At 47.0% G+C, this 23,096-nt stretch overlaps 1 protein-coding gene across 2 annotated transcripts in view; it reads right to left on the bottom strand.

Moving 5' to 3' along the window:
- The window catches only part of JAG2 (jagged canonical Notch ligand 2), a 78,134-nt gene extending 65,995 nt beyond the window's left edge, over window positions 1-12,139 (bottom strand). For both annotated transcript variants that reach the window (XM_075329546.1, XM_075329547.1), the window contains exons 1-2: window positions 11,906-12,139; window positions 9,824-10,153 (exon numbers count right to left, since the gene is read on the bottom strand). In XM_075329546.1, the coding sequence (XP_075185661.1) occupies window positions 9,824-10,153; window positions 11,906-12,067 (492 nt within the window). In that variant the 5' untranslated portion in view covers window positions 12,068-12,139. The remainder of the gene's footprint in view (window positions 1-9,823; window positions 10,154-11,905) is intronic.
- Window positions 12,140-23,096: the final 10,957 nt, after the last annotated feature.

Below are 23,096 nucleotides of genomic sequence, written 5' to 3'. Positions count from 1 at the left end.
TCCTGCAAGTGAAGCATGGTGGAAGGCTAAATCCGTAGTTTTGCAGCCGATTTCTACCCTTCAAGGTGGGAGAGGAAAACTAGCAGGGACAAAGAAGAAAAAAAAAAAAAAAAAAAAAAAAAAAAAAAAAAAAAAAAAAAAACACAAAACAAAAAAACACCACAAACAAAAAACACCAACAGCAATAATCTGCAACCATAGCCAGTGCACACACGTCCGTCTTCCACAGAGTTTCCAGACTGGCTGTCTACAGTCTCATGTATAACAATGAGGCTGTCGAGTTTGGGCCAGGAGGGCCCAAATTACGTGTGAATGTAGCCTTAGGCCACAAATCCAACAACAAAAACATGGTCTGTTTCCAAGAGCAACCCACAGAATTTTGAAAGTGACTGTATATGAATGGAAGGAAGGAAAAAAAAAAAAAAAAAAAAAAAAAAAACACCCACACAACCATATACCAAATATTAGTCCAGTCTTATGTAGTTGAAGGTTTTTGTGAGGTTTTTTCACATGCTTGTGAATAGCAGAACGTCTACAGAGACCAGGACCCAACAAAGAAAACAATAGTGCTCCCGCCTGCCATCAGCACTAAGATCTACCTTCCGGGCTGTATACATAATTATATGCTGAACTGTATATAATCCAGGTATATAATTACAGGTGCTACGCTACAACATAACAAGCCAATACATTTTATACACAGAGCCGACAAGATCACGGATGAAACAGGTTCTGAGCCGCCGTCCGACCATTGGTAAATCCATAATCACATCTCCAGTTTATGGTTAATGCACGTTCATCACGATGTCTAGAAGACGAGCACTAGCGATTATCTACTCCGAGGGGCATCGAGACGGCAAGAATGCAAAATAGAAGATCTTGAGTCTTACGGATGGGGGGGGGGGTCGTTAAAATAAATGGAGGCGTTTTTCCCGCTCTGTTATCTTAGCTCTATTGGGGTACACAGAAACCTGAATTTTACACTGCAAAAGTAACAACCCCATGTGGAAACCACCCCATTATAAAGTCCCATGAAAGGCCGCTGAAACCTCCAGAGAGCTGCGTGGGCAATATTTCATAGTGCACAATAAAAGGACGATGATCAGACTTGCCCAAAACCATCGGCAGGACCCTGGTCCAGCAACCACACTGATGCCAGAGACCTGTGAACCCTACCCCATTGCCTCCTCTGATTGATAAGCCCCCAACATGACTAACCATTGCATCGCAACGTCATGACAAAAGCAGGCACCGAGGAGGTAGGAGGCTACCCCAGAGTACCACTGGTGGACACAGACAGACACGGACACAGACCCTTGTGCAAGAATATTACATCAGCTCCTTGCAGCCCAAGAACTCAAAATGCACAAATAACACCTGCTTTAGAGGTGGAAATGGGTCCCACAAAATCTTGGGCCGCGAGTGGCCACACCAATGATATGTCCGCCACTGACGCAACTCCTGGAATAGAGAGGGTCCTGTGAATCATTTTGCTCATTTCTAAGGCCGGCGTCCCACGTGCGATTACCACGCGTGTTTCACGGTGCAACACCCGTCACGGACTCGCACTCTGCTCACAGGAGCTGGTCAGTTGCATGTATCTCTATGCAGCTGACCTGCTCCTGTGAGCAGCGTGAGTCAGTGACTGGTGTTGCAGCGTGAAACGCGCGAGATATACGCGCAGTAATCGCAAACGGGACGCCGGCCTAACAGTGATGTAAAAATCTTTAATTACTTACCGGTAACAGGATTTTCATGAGCCCATGAGAGCACCACCTGAGCGGAGGCGCTAAAGTATTGGCGCCTCCGCTCAGGTGGTGCTCTCATGGGCAATGGGGGGGGGGGGGGGGGGAAAGGTTGGCTGCCTGGAGTCCTCAAATAAGTCCTCTGTGCACCCCCCTAAGCAAACGGCCCACTCTCAACTCATTTAATAGTGGTTGTCTGAATTTAGCAAAACGGAAATTCAGCCACTTTTTGGTCTGTCAATATACAAAACAGTGGTTAATGCTGCGCATCAGCCAAATGAAGACGTATAATGTTGATGAAGATGAGTATTCTTTTATTTCATAGGTCTACGCGTTTCGAGGTGAAACCTCTTCCTCAGGACCAGTGCATCAACGACAAGACTTGAAAACAAGAATTTCTAGAAATCCCATCCACTGTACAAGAATGAAAAAATTATTTCGATCTAATATAGCGCAATAAGGATATATGCTGATATTAGTTATTTAAACTTTATTAATTAGGCGCTCCTATTACAACGCGTTTCAGTGGAATTGCTTTCATCAGGTAAAATAGGAGCAGTACTGCTCCTATTTTACCTGATGAAAGCAATTCCGCTGAAACGCGTTGTAATAATAGGAGCGCCTAATTAATAAAGTTTAAATAACTAATATCAGCATATATCCTTATTGCGCTATATTAGACCGAAATAATTTTTTCATATGCCCCCTCCCCATTGGGAATCGGTAATAGCTGCAAAGGACCTGCTGACATATCAAAAAATCCAGCTGGTAGCTGGAGGATTGAAGGGAAAAAAAAAACCTGAATTCCATGGTGCCGGTGGAAATCAGTAACTGACAACGTTACCCCAAATCTGGGCTCCTGAAGCCTGGACACAGGATCTGCTCGGAGGAACTCCAGACTGATAAGCTTACACTGAAGTTGTGCGGGGGCGCACAACCAACAAAGATGAGCATTTCTAATATTTTAAACGCTAAAAGGATTCCACGGGTGCTTCTCATAGTGCGCTTGTTTTATCCATCTATTCATCCACTGTACAAGGCAGCGTTTTGGACGCTGCGACAACACGCGAGCAACTGTTGTCTCCTGTGGAGGAGACTTGTGGCCCTGCAGGTCAGGACCCGCCGTGTCGAGTCCTGATCATGGGCACGTACCCTAATTTAGGCTGTAATAGATTACAATCCAATGTATCTAAATAATCCAATGTTTGCAAAAAGCTTACTTAACTATTTATAAAATACACAGAATAATAAATAAAATGTGCGTCACATATAAAATCCTAGTGTAAATGTAAGACATTGGAAGATTCCATCAGCGTCTCCCCAGCCCATCACGGCTGATAACAGGGAACAGCAAATTAAACTACTATCCAATTAGCTTAGTTTTGGAGGCTTTATCCTCCTGCGGAGATGACAGACGGCGGCAGGTTAATCCACCAATTCCATTTCCAACTCAGACAAGTCAATTACTGGGACGCTATGGAAATTATGAGCATCTCTGGGCCCAAGACAATGGCTGGGCGCGTTCACACTGAATATTGCAGCAAAAAACAAGTACAAAGTCACAATTTGATAGCAATGAGTGCATTCACCCAGAGAGTAAGTTCAGAGAAGCTTTAAAAATTTTGAGGACCAGATCGGAGGTCCTTGAGGATAGGAAGCCCATGGGCAAATTTTGGTCTCTGTGCTAATCCCTCGCACAGGAACCAAAAGTTTCCGTATCTGAACATAGATATTGGACGCCTTTGGCATGGGGTATGTTGTTTGTACCCCTATTCTTCCCATCAAATCTGAAGGAATTGGCAACAGCAACCCCAAATAAAGCCTCCACTGACGTGAACAAAGTTAAAATCAGATTATAACACATTACATTATCCGGCCATCAGCCAAATGACATCACGTCTCTTCACCATTGTTGGCCAGCCGTCACACCTTTACCGTGAAGTCATTATACAATATGGAAAGAAATGAATCATCCTTCCTGAAATCCTCAAAATTTCCCTAAATTTATATCACCACTGAGCTCATAGACTTATAAATATGTATTATAATCTAAAAAGGCATGCTGGGACTAGTGGTTCAGTCGCTAGCTGCAAGCCCCAAATCGGGTGGGGGGGGGCTCCCCCCCTTTTATCCCCAAATTTCAGATTGTAGCAAATCCAAATTTCTTAGGTTTTGATTTGTGGGATTCTTATTAATGTCCAGAAAGTAGGGTTCAGAGATGTAGGGACCAAATGATGTGCGTTGTCCCCAATGTGACCGCATGGGTGCCGAAAACCTGCGCAGAGGATCGGGGGACTGAACGCTGGCCTAAAGCAACACTTTTTTCTTACTTTTTAACCCCCATTCCCCTTTATTTACTGTGCATTATGGTCTGGATAGACACCAAAACAAATGCATTATGGTAATTGGGGCACCAAATTGTATAAATCTGCAGGAAATTTCCTCATCATACAAAGAATGCAAAACAATGGCCTAAAAAGAAATGTTCTGTCCTCCTCCCCCCCTTCCCTAGAAACAGTACCACTCATCTCACCTGTAGGTAGTGTCTGGTATTGCAACATTCAGATCTGCAATACTAAAATACACCAATACCCAACCGTGTGCCCAGTCTAGGAGGGGCTGACTATTTTTTTCTGATTTCATACAACCCCTTTAACTGGCAAATGCTATAAAACATGCAAAACTCCACATCTAATATTGCAGAATGGCTCCGCAGCAGTCACTACGTGCACGTACATGGCGTTACGGGAAACCAAGACATTTTATCAACACTTGAGATAAATTTAGAGCGGTGGATTTTTGTAAAGGGGTCCAGAGACTGCATGTGATTGGAAGTGGAGTACACCTGTCCCCGTCAAAGAAGAAGGGGGGTGTGTGTGTGTGTAAAGGAGGGAGCCAGAGAGGGAATGGAGGGAGGAGGGTAAGGGGTCCGTTATATGAGCCCCTGGTGAAACCCGTGTGTTTAATGCACTTTAATCTCGCACAGAGCCAGCACTGCTGATACGCCTCAGACTCACACTAGGGTTGGCTTTCTAACAGCTAGAAGAGAACAGGAGACCGGTCATCCCCGGGTCCAATACCGTGCCGACGACCGCAAGGAATGGCATGCTGCAGTCTCATGTGGGCCTGCCTGTACATTATGCTCACGTCTCGTGTGGGTCTGCTAAAAATAAAATTAAAAAAAAAAAAAAAGTCTAAAAAAATATATATTTTTTTTTATTCTTTTTCATCTGATATATAGATTACATGAGATATATTTATATTGTGCACATTACACAGTATCATGTCATCTATATCAGATGAAGAAAAAAAAAAAATTTATATATATATATATATATATATATATATATATATATATATATATATATATATATATATATATATATATATATATATATATATATATATATATATATATATATATAAAAATTCTTCATCTGATAGATGACATGATACTGTATAATATGCTCCATATACATATATCTCATGTCATCTATATATCAGATGAAAAAAAAAATAAATATATTTTACACACACACAAATAAAATTGTTGGTGTATATATCTTGTTTATTTACTATATTTCTAAGTTTATAACCACAGCATGCAAAGTCACTTCAATGTAGATAAAATATATAGAACCAAATATCCACCATTACAAAACCCTTTTGCTCCTTGAGGTCAGGACCTCGGTCACATTCATAGATTCCCCCTTTGCAGGATGCAGGTCTGTAACGTGACCTGTTCACTGCAGGACTGTTTAATATTAGGCTACAGCCGTGTTTAACCGTACATGTCATGTGCTCGTGCCGCAATCCACCCATCCTCCCATTTTTTTTTTTTTCCTCCAGTCTTACGCTGGCTCGAAGCCAACTGCACAACACACCCCCAAGGTGACAATGCATTCCCCGGAGGAGTCTCCAGCCCCGAGCCGGCCTCTCTCCAGGCAGCGTGCTCTGTCTGCAATATCAGCCTAACATTTGCCAGGTAAACACATTTGTCCCATTGTACAGTCACCGGCGCAGCTTGGCCTCTCCCCGTTACATTCCCTGCGCACCAGCAACAACAACACAAGCTACTCACAACCCATATGACCTGATAATGCAAAAAAAAAAAAAAAAATAAATAATAATATGGCCTTTATAAAGTATAGAAGAGAAGTTTGAAGATGTAGCAGAGCAGAGCTTGCCATTGCCTGCATTCACAATCATTTACTCTCTTACATTTGCACAATATGGTAAAAATGTCAGTGAGAAAAGCAAAGATTTGGGCAGTAACAGCCAATCATATGATCGCTCGGATCGGATCCTATACAACAGGGCAACACGACCCCCAAAAATTAAGTTTCACCCAAAAACGAGCCTCCCTACAACGCTACCACACTCTCAGCTGGTAGAAACCTTGACTAAATCCCCGCTCGCTGCTGCACCCTGTGCACATCCATATAATCTGCAAACCGGTGTTACAAGACGCTCCGGCGGCCTCGTATCCATGCACACTCAGGTGAATTGCATGCAAGAATTTCCCTTCTAAGTGCAATCCCCTCCCAGCGTCTGTCTGCAGGCGAACAAAGGAAAAACTGTTATATTTCACTGGGAATGAGAAAACCTAAACACACGAAGGCACCAGCGTAGAAAGTGTACAGCGGCAGAGCTTCTAGTGACTACAAGAGAAACCGCACGTGACGGCGACAGCATCTCCTGGACCATCCATTACTGCAAGTTTTATCAGCAAATGCACAAAAACTGTAGAATTGGTGCCAGCAGATACAGAGGCAATAGCTGGCACCCGCACCGCCAGATACAGAGGCAATAGCTGGCACCCGCACCGCCAGATACACAGGCAATAGCTGGCACCCGCACCGCCAGATACAGAGGCAATAGCTGGCACCCGCACCGCGAGATACAGAGGCAATAGCTGGCACCCGCACCGCGAGATACAGAGGCAATAGCTGGCACCCGCACCGCCAGATACAGAGGCAATAGCTGGCACCCGCACCGCCAGATACAGAGGCAATAGCTGGCACCCGCACCGCCAGATACACAGGCAATAGCTGGCACCCGCACCGCCAGATACAGAGGCAATAGCTGGCACCCGCACCGCGAGATACAGAGGCAATAGCTGGCACCCGCACCGCGAGATACAGAGGCAATAGCTGGCACCCGCACCACCAGATACAGAGGCAATAGCTGGCACCCGCACCACCAGATACAGAGGCAATAGCTGGCACCCGCACCGCGAGATACAGAGGTAATAGCTGGCACCCGCACCGCCAGATACACAGGCAATAGCTGGCACCCGCACCGCCAGATACACAGGCAATAGCTGGCACCCGCACCGCCAGATACAGAGGCAATAGCTGGCACCCGCACCGCCAGATACAGAGGTAATAGCTGGCAGCCGCACCGCAAAATACAGAGGCAATAGCTGGCACCCGCACCGCCAGATACAGAGGCAATAGCTGGCACCCACACCGCCAGATACACAGGCAATAGCTGGCACCCGCACCGCCAGATACAGAGGCAATAGCTGGCACCCGCACCGCCAGATACAGAGGCAATAGCTGGCACCCGCACCGCCAGATACAGAGGCAATAGCTGGCACCCGCACCGCCAGATACAGAGGCAATAGCTGGCACCCGCACCGCCAGATACAGAGGCAATAGCTGGCACCCGCACCGCGAGATACAGAGGTAATAGCTGGCACCCGCACCGCCAGATACACAGGCAATAGCTGGCACCCGCACCGCCAGATACACAGGCAATAGCTGGCACCCGCACCGCCAGATACAGAGGCAATAGCTGGCACCCGCACCGCCAGATACAGAGGTAATAGCTGGCAGCCGCACCGCAAAATACAGAGGCAATAGCTGGCACCCGCACCGCCAGATACAGAGGCAATAGCTGGCACCCGCACCGCCAGATACAGAGGCAATAGCTGGCACCCGCACCGCGAGATACAGAGGCAATAGCTGGCACCCACACCGCCAGATACACAGGCAATAGCTGGCACCCGCACCGCCAGATACAGAGGCAATAGCTGGCACCCGCACCGCCAGATACAGAGGCAATAGCTGGCACCCGCACCGCCAGATACAGAGGCAATAGCTGGCACCCGCACCGCCAGATACAGAGGCAATAGCTGGCACCCGCACCGCGAGATACAGAGGCAATAGCTGGCACCCGCACCGCCAGATACACAGGCAATAGCTGGCACCCGCACCGCCAGATACACAGGCAATAGCTGGCACCCGCACCGCCAGATACAGAGGCAATAGCTGGCACCCGCACCGCCAGATACAGAGGCAATAGCTGGCACCCGCACCGCCAGATACAGAGGCAATAGCTGGCACCCGCACCGCCAGATACAGAGGCAATAGCTGGCACCCGCATTGCGAGATACAGAGGTAATAGCTGGCACCCGCACCGCCAGATACAGAGGTAATAGCTGTAGCCCGCACCGCCAGATACAGAAGCAATAGCTGTAGCCCGCACCGCCAGATACAGAGGCAATAGCTGGCACCCGCACCGCCAGATACAGAAGCAATAGCTGGCACCCGCACCGCCAGATACAGAAGCAATAGCTGTAGCCCGCACCGCCAGATACACAGGCAATAGCTGGCACCCACACCGCGAGATACACAGGCAATAGCTGGCACCCACACCGCGAGATACACAGGCAATAGCTGGCACCCACACCGTGAGATACACAGGCAACAGATGGCGCACGCACCACAAGATACACAGGCAATAGCTGGCACTCACACCGCCAGATACAGAGGCAATAGCTGGCACCCGCACCGTGAGATACACAGGCAATAGCTAGCGCCTGCACCGTGAGATACACAGGCAATAGCTAGCGCCTGCACCGTGAGATACACAGGCAATAGCTAGCGCCTGCACCGTGAGATACACAGGCAATAGCTAGCGCCTGCACCGTGAGATACACAGGCAATAGCTAGCGCCTGCACCGTGAGATACACAGGCAATAGCTAGCGCCTGCACCGTGAGATACACAGGCAATAGCTAGCGCCTGCACCGTGAGATACACAGGCAATAGCTAGCGCCTGCACCGTGAGATACACAGGCAATAGCTAGCGCCTGCACCGTGAGATACACAGGCAATAGCTAGCGCCTGCACCGTGAGATACACAGGCAATAGCTAGCGCCTGCACCGTGAGATACACAGGCAATAGCTAGCGCCTGCACCGTGAGATACACAGGCAATAGCTAGCGCCTGCACCGTGAGATACACAGGCAATAGCTAGCGCCTGCACCGTGAGATACACAGGCAATAGCTAGCGCCTGCACCGTGAGATACACAGGCAATAGCTAGCGCCTGCACCGTGAGATACACAGGCAATAGCTAGCGCCTGCACCGTGAGATACACAGGCAATAGCTAGCGCCTGCACCGTGAGATACACAGGCAATAGCTAGCGCCTGCACCGTGAGATACACAGGCAATAGCTAGCGCCTGCACCGTGAGATACACAGGCAATAGCTAGCGCCTGCACCGTGAGATACACAGGCAATAGCTAGCGCCTGCACCGTGAGATACACAGGCAATAGCTAGCGCCTGCACCGTGAGATACACAGGCAATAGCTAGCGCCTGCACCGTGAGATACACAGGCAATAGCTAGCTCCTGCACCGTGAGATACACAGGCAATAGCTAGCGCCTGCACCGTGAGATACACAGGCAATAGCTAGCGCCTGCACCGTGAGATACACAGGCAATAGCTAGCGCCTGCACCGTGAGATACACAGGCAATAGCTAGCGCCTGCACCGTGAGATACACAGGCAATAGCTAGCGCCTGCACCGTGAGATACACAGGCAATAGCTAGCGCCTGCACCGTGAGATACACAGGCAATAGCTGGCGCTAAACACCTTCAGAAGTATCCATAAAGAAATAGGAATAATGATTCTTATACCGTAAAGTCACTGGCAATTCGGAAGGAAATGGTGACACCAGTGGAGCAACGGTCACACTGCCCTCTATAGGAAGAAGTGGGGTATAGCAAGAAAAAAGCCACAGTAAACCAAATATAATAAAAATGCAATATTAGAAAGCTACATACCGGCCATGCAAATTGAAAAGGGATTACAATCCTGCCGTTCTCTCCGGCGGCGGCTTTACCCTGCAGGCTGCTCAGTTTGCTGTTCATGTATATAGTATTCCCACCAAGCACCGATGTGTGTCCGGAGCCGTAGTTGCACGGCCCAGTCGGAGTGATCTTGGCCTGAAACTCCTTGAGGCACACTCGCAGATAGGTGTCACACTCATCCCTGCTGCAGTCCTGGTTCTCGGAGCCCTTCATGTCATCGCAGCATTCCCCGTTCAACAATTCTCCGTTGACATTCTTCAGCGAGTTCAGCTGCAGCTCGAAATAACCCGTGGACTGGGAAGCCTAAATATAACATCAAACGGAGGGAGACATCATTATGGTGCCCTGGTGGAGGGGGGGGGGGGTACAGAAGAGGTGTAGGGGGTGAGGGGCTGACAGGTTACATGTTGCCCCTATGGAGCAGAAGAAATGCAGATTAATAGCGGCTGCTCATAAAACGTATTGATTGCAGGAGGGGAACGCGAGTGCAGCCGCATCGATCCACCGGAGGGATCACTTACAGGCGGAGAGGGTGCACGGAGCATGTATACAGTAATATACATCCTGCGGAGAGTATACAGCATCTGCAGTGTACGGCTATCCCCTACATCTCAAACTTTGCACATTATAGACATGTAGCCCGTTACGTTCCATAGGGATCTGGACACATACACAGACCATAAAATATATACACAGACAGATATTTATCATTATGTCCAGGTAGATCGAGGTCCTGTATCTCTGAATTATACCCAGATTATAGTCCTGGATTATAATCCAGACCTATTACATTCCAGGGTCTGACTATGGCAGCTGTGCAGTTATTATATACAGATAATGGATGATCCACACTTATTACAGTCCAGACCTCCCGATATATCGTTATTACATAGAGAGAATATACAGGAGGAATAATCTGCGTTCACTATAAAGAGATTACAGTCCTAGATTGTAATCGTGACCCGCAGCCAGACTGGGGGGGGGTCCTACAACGTTTATTACATAACAGATACCCGGCCATCCATTGGGGGGTCCGGAATGAGAAACTCCAGATTATATACAGATTACAGTCCAACCACCACAAGCTAAAATTATAACCGAACGCTACAAGGTAGGACAACGAGCAGAGGAAAGAAGACGGCAGAAAATCCCCATAAGAGGAGACTTGTCCCCAGGATCTCAGCCAAAGCCGCAAAGGATTCCTTATAGTAACTGGAAAAAGCCTAACTAGAAGGGGGTAACAGCACAATACAAGGGGGTACAGGGCAGGTAAGATGGGGAACAGCAGGGGAGGCATGCAGGATCTAAGGGGGGCTGCACCAGTGCAGGAGCTGCTATTGGGGGGTTTCAAAAAGACGCAGGAACTGGAAGGGACTGGGGGAGGGTTTGAACCAGGATCCGGGGGGCTGCAGTAGTGCAGGATCAAGAGGGTGGTCACATTTGGGGATTTCCAGTAGTGCAAGATCTGTGAGGGGGGTCTTGCACATTTGGGGGAAATAGAGCCCAGGATCTTGCACTACTGCAAGATCTGGAAGGGGGGGGGTTGCATATCTTGGGGGGGGGGGGTATGTTGCATCAGTGCATGAGCTAGTAAGGGGGCATCTTGTACAATGCAGGATCTCTGGGGGATTTGCACAGATAGATCTTGCACCAGGGCTGAATCTGGAGGGGGTCTTGCACCTGCACTGCTTCTGGGGGTGGTTGCACCTGCACTGGTTCTGGGGAAGGGGGGTTTTGCACCAGGACTAAATCTGGAGGGGTACCACAAGTGCAGGGTCTATGGGGGTCTTGCACCTGCACTGCTTCTGGGGGTGGTTGCACAAGTGCAGGATCCGGGGAAGGGGGGGTCTTGCACCAGGACTAAATCTGGAGGGGTACCACAAGTGCAGGGTCTATGGGGGTCTTGCACCTGCACTGCTTCTGGGGGTGGTTGCACAAGTGCAGGATCCGGGGAAGGGGGGTCTTGCACCAGGACTAAATCTGGAGGGGTACCACAAGTGCAGGGCATGTGGGGAGCCATCCATCAGCAGTTGGGGGTGCGGAGTGACCGCTTACCTGAACCCATAAAGTTAGCAGGATGAATCCCACCGCTGTCAGGTGGCGGCTGCCGCTCCCCGCAGTCTCCCGCATGGCCAGCGAGCTCAGGGCTGCCGCAGAGACTGACAGGAGGGCCCGGGAGACGACAACGGCGGGCGGGCAGCCATGGAGCGAAGGCATCGGGCGGCTAGCAGCGCAGAGACATGGGCTGATGTCAGCGGCAGCTCCTCATCCCCGTCCGCTGCTCTCCCAGCCCCGACTAACCCACAGTGAGCGGCTGGCTGACTGACACCCCGGCTAGCCACTAGCGCGGGCGCTGCGTCATACATATTCATGAGAAGGCGGGGCCGGGGGCGTGGCCAGGCTGCAGGTGGTGTGAGCGTTATGTGCGCAATTGTTATGGAGACGGACGTGTGTAATATCGGGGGTGACACTGACAGCGCCGCATATCTCCCCCCCAAAGAAAATAGTTTCACCCGATTCGATCTGATTCGCAATTCGTATTGATGGCGAATCACTGCCCAATACTGAGGAATTTACAATACAAATCTGTCATTTATGTTTTCATATTGCAGACTGCCAGCTGTATTCTGCGGATAGCTCCTCCTGGCAGAAAGCAGTTACATTGCGGATAGCTCCTCCTGGCAGAAAGCAGTTACATTGCGGATAGCGCCTCCTGGCAGAAAGCTGTTACATTGCGGATAGCTCCTCCTGGCAGAAAGCTTTTACATTGCGGATAGCTCCTCCTGGCAGAAAGCAGTTACATTGTGGATAGCTCCTCCTGGCAGAAAGCAGTTACATTGTGGATAGCTCCTCCTGGCAGAAAGCAGTTACATTGCGGATAGCTCCTCCTGGCAGAAAGCAGTTACATTGCGGATAGCGCCTCCTGGCAGAAAGCAGTTACATTGCGGATAGCTCCTCCTGGCAGAAAGCTGTTACATTGCGGATAGCTCCTCCTGGCAGAAAGCAGTTACATTGCGGATAGCTCCTCCTGGCAGAAAGCAGTTACATTGCGGATAGCTCCTCCTGGCAGAAAGCAGTTACATTGCGGATAGCTCCTCCTGGCAGAAAGCAGTTACATTGCGGATAGCGCCTCCTGGCAGAAAGCTGTTACATTGCGGATAGCTCCTCCTAACAGAAAGCAGTTACATTGCGGATAGCTCCTCCTGGCAGAAAGCTGTTACATTGTGGATAGCTCCTCCTGGCAGAAAGCTGTTACATTGTGGATAGCTCCTCCTGGCAGAAAGCAGTTACATTGCGGATAGCTCCTCCTGGCAGAAAGCAGTTACATTGTAGATAGCTCCTCCTGGCAGAAAGCTGTTACATTGCGGATAGCTCCTCCTGGCAGAAAGCAGTTACATTGCGGATAGCTCCTCCTGGCAGAAAGCAGTTACATTGCAGATAGCTCCTCCTGGCAGAAAGCTGTTACGTAGGGGATAGCTCCTCCTGGCAGAAAGCAGTTACATTGCGGATAGCTCCTCCTGGCAGAAAGCTTTTACATTGCGGATAGCTCCTCCTGGCAGAAAGCTTTTACATTGCGGATAGCTCCTCCTAACAGAAAGCTTTTACATTGCGGATAGCTCCTCCTGGCAGAAAGCTTTTACATTGCGGATAGCTCCTCCTGGCAGAAAGCTTTTACATTGCGGATAGCTCCTCCTCGCAGAAAGCTGTTACATTGCGGATAGCTCCTCCTGACAGAAAGCTTTTACATTGCGGATAGCTCCTCCTGGCAGAAAGCTGTTACATTGCGGATAGCTCCTCCTGGCAGAATGCTTTTACATTAGGGATCAGTTTTATTTGTGCAGGTTCCAAGCTGTGAACGTTTCCTTTAAGGTCTCACTTAAAGGGGTGTTCCAGAATTTAAAAATCATGGGCTTTTTTTTCCCCTAAAAACAGCGCCTCCTTTGTGCACAGGCTGTGTCTGGTATTGCACCTCAGTTCTATTAGAGTTATACTACAATAGCGCCATTTTTGTAAGAAAGCAGCCACGGTTTTTCACCCCTTTTGCCGTCTTTATTTTTCATACTTCATTTTATATACTTCAGGCTAAAAATAATGGGGTTTCATGAAATAAAATGAAATAAATTACATCATTTTCTTTCTGTAGCCTCTGTGTTGCACCGTCAATTGCTGGCTGCAGAATGAGTTAACTGAGAATCTGTCAGTGAGCTTCCTATGACCTCGGATTGGGTGTTTTTTTTACTCTTTTCTGAGCTCTTGACCACATCAAAGTTGAGTGTGCAAAACAAAAAATCCTGTAAAACCCAAAAGGCGCAAAATCTTTAATGAAACCCAAATGCAAACATGATTATTAGCCCCAAATACATGCATTTAGGATCTTAAAATGTCCCTAAAGATGGACAATCCTATTACAAGCAATGCTTTATGCAGTTCTTGGGTCTGGAGCACTCACCGGGGGGATTCTTAGTCTCCTGTTCACCCCTAGTTGCGGTAAATATAGGGGGGCGCACGCCTTTACGGTCATAGTGCCGCCCCCAGAGTCGATAGGAGATTATAAGAAGGCATATATGACACAGATAATCCCTCAAACAGCAGAGATTTATTATCCCGCAAACCTACCGGGCAACGACTAGTTAATTGTCGGCCAGCACCTCTTCATAGGAGATGCATATTGTGCGCAGATACAAAGTGGATTTCTAATCCATTGAGCTCCCCCTTCTGCTTAAATAATGCAGAACATTGTGATGAGCCGCACACCCACCCCATACAGGGGACGAGCCGGGGAAGGACGCGCACAGGACCAGGAACACAGGATCTCCTGGGTACTAACGTGGGCTTATCAGAACCAGAAAATCGTTTTATGGCGAGGAACGATCTCTGGAGCGACGAAGGGCAAAGCCCTGACTATATATTGGTTACCAGTAATAATAGTCGCCTCTGTATATATATATATATATATATATATATATATATATATATACCGTATATATAAAGTGTTTGATATGAATATGAAGTGTGTAAAAGGGAACCTGTCATGAAAAAAAGAAAAGAAAAACACTATTAACCTGCAGATATGGGGTTAATCTAGAGGTATTATAGCGTAACTTATAAAGCAACCCCGAGCCTGGCTGCCAGGAGAAAATATACTTTATTCCTCCCGGCAGCCTCCGACATTCAATCATAGAGGCATTACATAACGCCCATTGAAATCAATGAGCTGTCTGCAAATGAAGGACAAGACTAGCCCTCCAGAGCAAGAAGTAATCTATATAATCACACTGCAGTCCAGCAAAGATATTGAGGATCCTCAACACTGTATATCCCTATATTAAGAAATGCGGGTCCTCAACATTGTATACCTCTCAATTAAGAAATGCGGGTCCTCAACACTGTATACCACTCTATTAAGAAATGAGGGTCACCAACATTGAACTCCTGTATAAAGAAATGAGGGTCCTCAACACTAGATCCATCTATTAAGATATGAGGGTCATCAACACTGGATCCATCTATTAAGAAATGAGGGTCCTCAACACTGGACCCATCTATTTACAAATGAGGGTCATCAACAATGGATCCAGCTATTAAGAAATGAGGGTCCTCAACACTGGACCCATCTATTTACAAATGAGGGTCATCAACAATGGATCCAGCTATTAAGAAATGAGGGTCCTCAACACTGGACCCATCTATTTAGAAATGAGGGTCATCGACACTGGATCCATCTATTAAGAAATGAGGGTCCTCAACACTGGACCCATCTATTTAGAAATGAGGGTCCTCAACACTGGACCCATCTATTTAGAAATGAGGGTCATCGACACTGAATCCATTTATTAAGAAATGAGGGTCCTCAACACTGGACCCCTCTATTTAGAAATGAGGGTCATCGACACTGGACCCTTCTATTAAGAAATGAGGGTCCTCAACACTGGACCCCTCTGTTAAGAAATGAGGGTCCTCAACACTGAACCCCTCTGTTAAGAAATTAGGGTCTTGAACACTGGATCCATCTATTCAGAAATGAGGGTCCTCAACACTGGATCCATCTATTAAGAAATGAGGGTCCTCAACACTGAACCCATCTATTTAGAAATGAGGGTCATCGACACTGGATCCATCTATTAAGAAATGAGGCTCCTCAACACTGGACCCATCTATTTAGAAATGAGGGTCATCGACACTGGATCCATCTATTAAGAAATGAGGGTCCTCAACACTGGACCCATCTATTTAGAAATGAGGGTCATTGACACTGGATCCATTTATTAAGAAATGAGGGTCCTCAACACTGGACCCCTCTATTTAGAAATGAGGGTCATCGACACTGGACCCTTCTATTAAGAAATGAGGGTCCTCAACACTGGACCCCTCTGTTAAGAAATGAGGGTCCTCAACACTGAACCCCTCTGTTAAGAAATTAGGGTCTTGAACACTGGATCCATCTATTCAGAAATGAGGGTCCTCAACACTGGATCCATCTATTAAGAAATGAGGGTCCTCAACACTGGACCCCTCTGTTAAGAAATGAGGGTCCTCAACACTGGACCCATCTATTAAGAAATGAGGGTCCTCAACACTGGACCCTTCTATTAAGAAATGAGGGTCCTCAACACTGAACCCCTCTGTTAAGAAATGAGGGTCCTCAACACTGAACCCCTCTGTTAAGAAATGAGGGTCCTCAACACTGAACCCCTCTGTTAAGAAATGAGGGTCCTCAACACTGGATCCATTTATTAAGAAATCAGGGTCCTCAACACTGGACCACTTTATTACCAGCTCATTCAGGCACCTGTCTATGGAGCTTGTTCACATATCCACTTTTTTTGCAGACTGAGAGGTTTATGCAAAATCACGGAGACATGTCCACTACTGATTCGAGCGTCTGATCAAAATCTACCTACCTGATGGACATAGTTTTGGTGAGTTCATAGAAACAGTGCTCAGTAGATATGAGGACTCCTTCAAGAAAAGCATCCCATTTAAATTGCTTTTTCTTTTTGTATTCTTCAGAATGGGGCCCGCTGTTGATGACTTTTGTGCAAAATAAAAAATACTCTTTATTTTTGCCTTTTGCCTTTTTTGCATTTTTGTTTTTAGAGTCGAATGTTCCATTAAAATGCCTCAAATATTGAAGAAAAATTCTAGAAGTACGTATATTTACTCCATGGGGGAGACTGGAGTACATTTGCATCATAATTTGGTGACTTTTTAAAAAGTTACAATTAAGGAATCAGCCATAAACATCTAGAAAATAAAAATCCACATCGTGAGAGTAATAAATAAACAGGTGAAGACATATAAAATAGACTTTAAGAAAGGTGCAAAGTAAAAGAAGAATTTAACACAAATTAAAAAAAGGCACAAACTACCAAAACTATATAAAAAAGAACAAGTGTGATAATGAATTGGGCTCCAAAAGTGTGAAAACGCCTTAAACTGCGCCATTCAATAAATTAGCGATGTTAGACTCTGCCTTTGTTACACAGAGTTTTGCAGAAACGTCTCCGACTGTCATGGCTGCATTGGGCTCTGTTCAGATTGCAGATTCAGACACTCCACCCGATGGTCTCTCTGGTGTCTGGGATTAACATAGGCAGACTCAGGCATCGACCTGATGTATGCTGATTCATAGGCAGGCTAGCAGGAGTTAATCTCTGCCGGTTAGCTTTATCCTTTGATCACATGTTGTGGGGATGTTGTGGGGAGGCCTAACCCATCTTCTCCCCTGGTTGAATCCTTCCACCCATGCCAGCTATAGTTTGTCTTTGTTCGCTTGTAAGGTGTGGAGTCCCAGTTTTGCTGGTGAAAGTTGTGCTTTTTGCTTGGTGCGGTTGTGGAGTTTACCCCTGTTGTTTTGTAGCTTCCTTCTTACTCTTGTTTTCCTCTTGAATCTTTTATTATCTTAACCTTTGTGTGTGCATGCTGTGTGACAGAGTTTTGTTTTTTCCTTGTCTGTCTTAATTTGTGGGTATCATCACACTTCTGTCCCATTCCTCCCTGGGGGGAGGAATCAGATCAAGACTGGTCAGGAGCAGGACCAGTAAGGCGACTCAGGCATCTCCACCATTAGGAGGAGTATCCCTGAGATTAGGGATAGCATAGGATCCCTTAGCTTTGCTGTCTTTTTTTGTGGGTTTCACCACACTCCTGTCCTGTCCTTCGCTGGGGGGACGGAGAATCAAATCAGGACTGGTCAGGAGATAGGTCAGGAAGGAGACTCAGGCTTCTCCACCAGCAGGAGTATCCCTGAGATTAGGGATAGCATAGGGCCCCCTAGCTTTGCTGTTTTTATTTGTGGGTTTCACCACACTCCTGTCCTGTCCTTCCCTGGGGGGACAGGGAATTAGATCAGGACTGGTCAGGAGCAGGGCCAGTGAGGAGACTCAGGCCTCTCCACCATCAAGAGTATTCCTGAGATTAGGGATAGCATAGGATCCCTTAGCTTTGCTGTCTTTTTTTGTGGGTTTCACCATATTCCTGTCTTGTCCTTCCCTGGGGGGCGGGGAATCAGATCAGGATTGGTCAGAAGAAAGGTCAGGAAGGAGACTCAGGCTTCTCCACCATCAGGAGTATCCCTAAGATTAGGGATAGCATAAGGCCCTCTAGCTTTTGCTGTTTTTATTTGTGCCTTTTACCACACTCCTGTCCTTCCCTGGGGGGACAGGGACTCAGATCAGGACTGGTCAGGAGCAGGGCCAGTGAGGAGACTCATAAGGATAAGGCTGCACATCAAACTTAGATAATAGTATAATGTCATAAGCATATCACGAAAAATATTGAAGCATACAATGAAAAATGCCACTTGCTAACTTGAAAGTGTGAGTAATGAAATGCATACCTACCATGAATATTAGGAAAAATTAGATAGTTAGCAATTACATTGATCAATGTAACTGAGCCCCAAAACCTCGTCAAGGTATATCTCTATATATGGGGTCCCTAGCTCTATGACCCTAACTGTATGTCATCTAATATATATATATATATATATATATATATATATATATATATATATAATATTAGTACTCACTTCAGTTATCCTATTTAGTATAGTGAGGAGACTCAGGCCCCCCCACCATCAGGAGTATCCCTGATATTAGGGATGGCATAGGACCCCTTAGCTTGAGGGACATCTTAGGAGCCCCGGTCCTCCACTATCCCATAGACATTGTGGAAGTCTTAGGTTCAGCTAGGGAAATATCACCAATATGTTGTATTTTTCGTTTTTTTTCCCTAGAGTCACCTGTTTCCCTACCCAAACCTTCCTAACGCTGGTTGACTTTTAATGTAGACAAAAGGAGACACATGGACTGAACTTAACTTCCAATTTTGACTTTCAATGACTGTGTAGTATACAACACGACTATTTTATCAGGAATTTTCTGCACTCCATAGCGAGTATGTGCAAAACTACCCTATTTGGCATTCTCGAGCAGTCTGAGGTTGAGTGCATGCCTCCGCTCCATTTAAGTTGCAGTTCTGCAAAGTACACAGAGCTCTATTCTTGTATGTTATCACCTATCCTATGGAGATTACCATTTTGGGAGCAACCCTTTATTAGCAGTAGGTCCCCCCCAGTCTAGGTCATTCTGGAGGACCCAGCATGTCTGTTCTATTGATTTCATTTGAGAAGGGTGCAATCCTTCATTTCTTCCATGGGGGTGCTACAAGGTTTCCTTGTGATCACACACACAACCCTTTCAAATCTTAGAACATCATGTAATTCTATAGTTTCGTGTGCCGCGCACCAGTCCGTGCAGGTATAGTGGAGGAGGTTGTGTAACTGCTCAATACTCATTGTCTATGTAAACCCAGAATAATACTTTAGTTATGTAAATTACGATGAGGGAATTGTATTAAAAATATCTACTATGCAAATTTATGAAGAAATCCTCGATAATGAATTCCTAATTAAGTTTTAGGCTCTAGGCGTGTTGCAGTTCCAGCTGTGCACGGCTATGCATATTTGCACTGCCTGTATGCAATATTCTAATTGTATTCATTATCAGAATTGCAGCTCGCGTATTAACACAATTACGTGTTATTTGCAGCCAGCACCGTGCAGCTCGAAGAAATGTCATTCCAAATTACATAGATATGGAGGAAAATAAACAAAACTGCAAAGCAGCCAGTCCAAGTACATGATTCAGCCAGTTTCAATCATAATATTGATGCCATTTTTATAATATTGTGTTACTGTGTAATAAATAGATATTACTACATTTGATTTTTTTTGTAACCAAACCATTTAAAGGGATTGTCTAGGACCTGAAACATTGATGACCTGTGCTAAGGTTAGGTTAATATGAGATCAGTGGGGTCAACGTCAGAATGAGCTGGCAAGGGTCCATCATTGACATTGACTCTGACGGCCCAATGTTCAGCTACATGCATAAATTACATTACCCTTGTTCACAAATTTACATTTGCTTCTATATAATAATACACAGGGTAGAGAATCATAGTTAATCATATTGGCCCAACTACTGGTCATATTGGGGGTAAGTGGCTTACTCCTTTTATGGCAGATCTCAGTGGAAACATGTGAAGTAGTGGCTCCCCCTAACTGCATGGGCTCCTCCAAACTCATGAGTGATGGTTCCCCCACAGATTGCCTTTCCCACTCGACAATGGAGTGCTGCCCTGAAGTAGGATCTCCGGGAAAAGTGGTCTAACCATTCTATATCGGCGGCGTCTCTCCACACGTATAGCCAAGGACATGGATGCTTCCAAGGTTTCAGGGGTTTCATAAATCACCAAGGCATCCTTCAACCTCTCTGAAAGTTCTTGGCAAAACTGGCTTCTAAGAGCCGGGTCATTCCACTTGGTGTTAGTTCCGCATCTATGAAATTCAGAGTAATATGTCTCCACCGACCGATTCCACTGCTGGAGCCGACACAGCCTGGACTCTGCCAAAGCGACTCAGTCAGGACCATCATAGATGAGACCTAAGGCCTCAAAAAATCCATCCACCGACCAGAGACAACAGAGCCATGTGGCAAAGAGAAAGCCCAGGATTGTGCATCCCCCTGTAACAGTGAGATCACAATCCCCACTTGTTGCTCCTCATCTCCAGAGGAATAAGGCCGAAGCCTAAAGTACAATCTACAGGCCTCCTTTAACACCAAAAATTTGTTTCTACCCCTTGTAAACCTGTCTAGGAGAGTAATCTTGGGCTCTGGGTGGGTCTGCCTACCAGCAGAATCTCCAAAATCAGGAGTCTGCGACCGTTGCTGATGGACAGCTAACCTAAGGTCTGCTACCTCCATGGACAGACCCTGAAGCCGCTCAGCCTGAACAGTGATAGGATCCATGGAAAAAAGAATCACAACAACAACAAAAAATATAACCTGCGGGTCAGTTACTTTGCATCTTTTTTTGTGTGTGGTTGGCAATAATGTCACGCTAGGTACGGGGAAGTATCCAGGAAATGGCGAAAGGGAAGGGAATGGAGACCCTGTGTCTAGGGAAGGTAGAGATGTTGACCCCTGACCAAGCCTACCACTGGGCCCTGGCGTCCCCCACCACCCTAGCTAGATAGGTTCCGCACCTGTATGCCGAGCAGTATACCTGGCCCTAGGCTGACCCTGATCTGAGCCATAGGTAAGGAGAGGATTGGATGAGATCTTCATTAACCCACTAGAAGCTAAAGGACACTAAGGGATAACAAATCAGGGAAAGCAACAAACATCTTATGTCCAAGAAGATTCCGGGAGAGGAAGTGCAAAATGCAACAAAGTACTCCAGATGATTGCAAGCCAACTGCTTGCACTCAGGATCTGTAGGTAGTTACAGCTATCACCAGCACAGACCAGAATGAAATGAGGGAATTCAAGGACACAAATGGAAGTGCTGATGGAAACAGCAGAAAGGGTGAGGAACTCCCCAGGGTTCTAAAGGAAAAGGGTTGAACCCGAAGCAGAGGAGATACATAAGATACCATATACATCAAGCAGGAGTAATAGAAGGTCAGGGAGCAGTTTGTGCAGCCAAACACTGCGAACTTCTATAGCTGGACACCACAGGACTGTCTGTCACCCGTGACACACCTGTGACATCCCCTACTTTTATTTGAGTGAAATCTACTTTCTTTTAATTCTGTAGTGGTTAAGGATTTTTTCCTACCTGGCTGTCCTTTGTAGCCTTAATTCCAGGTGCAGCTCTTTTGAGACCACAACCTCCACTTTAAAAAGCCACGTGTCTTACTATCTGATGCCGGTGATAGAATCTTCATTCTTATGCTGACTACTTTGAAAGGAGCTAGTCTCTGGAAGAAATTTAGGAATCGTTACAGTTGTGGTGTTTAGCTGCATTGGAGGAGCTTGAAAGTTTTTCCTTTTGTGTCTACTCTCAGCCTGCCTGTCTCTCTTACCTTGTGTCGTATTATTGCAATGGGGAGACTAGTGTTCTCACTGGTCTTCTCACTAGCCAGGGTCAGTTCAGGGCTCATGATCGTGACGGAGGGAAGGACCTGTAAAGGGACGCTAGGTAGTGCAGGGAGTAGCCTCAGGTGAGTGACAGGAGGTGACCCTGCTCCCCTCTGCCTTGCTGTTTTAGCGTGCTCCCTGGGTACCCTGTGTGTTGCTGCACTCGCCCACTCTCCAGGAGTTCCCGTATACCTGGTGGAACACCGGCAGACACTGCATCACATCTTGTCTACCAATCTAAACAGACCACTAAACATCCGCCAATCGACTTGCATGTAACCAATCTCTGCAAATTTAAAGTCTGTTCTAGTAGGTAGCAGCAATGACACTTAGGCCAGGGCCACACGGGGGACTACTGCGATCCTCGCATGACATGCGAGTGTCACTACGACTGAGGTCCGATCGGATTGTGCAATCGGACCACAGCTGCGGGGGGCGGGCCGGCACTGAGGAGGGGCGGGCCAGCGCTGAGGAGGTGAGGGCCACCGCTGAGGAGAGGGAGGGATTTATCTCCCTGTCTCCTCCGTTACCGGCTATTGCCATTCTCGCTATACACTCGCAGTACACCAGTGTACTGCGAGTGCAGTGCGATTGGGGCGAGAGAAGCAAGGATCACATTACACTCGCAGCATACTACGACTGTTTTCTTGGTCCGATTAGGGCTGAGAAAATAATCGCTCATGGGTGCTAGTACATAGGCTAATATTGGTCCGAGTGGAATGGAATGCTTTATCGCATTCCACTCGCTCCGATTTTCATGCCTTGTGTCTTAGGCCTAAGACGCAACGGTAGCTATGTCATTGCAAGTTTATAGCAGG

The sequence above is a fragment of the Anomaloglossus baeobatrachus genome, chromosome 12 (assembly GCF_048569485.1).
Source record: "Anomaloglossus baeobatrachus isolate aAnoBae1 chromosome 12, aAnoBae1.hap1, whole genome shotgun sequence".
Taxonomy (NCBI): domain Eukaryota; kingdom Metazoa; phylum Chordata; class Amphibia; order Anura; family Aromobatidae; genus Anomaloglossus; species Anomaloglossus baeobatrachus.
The sequence above is the reverse complement of the archived record's forward strand: the minus strand, read 5'-3'. Positions and strand labels throughout refer to the sequence as shown.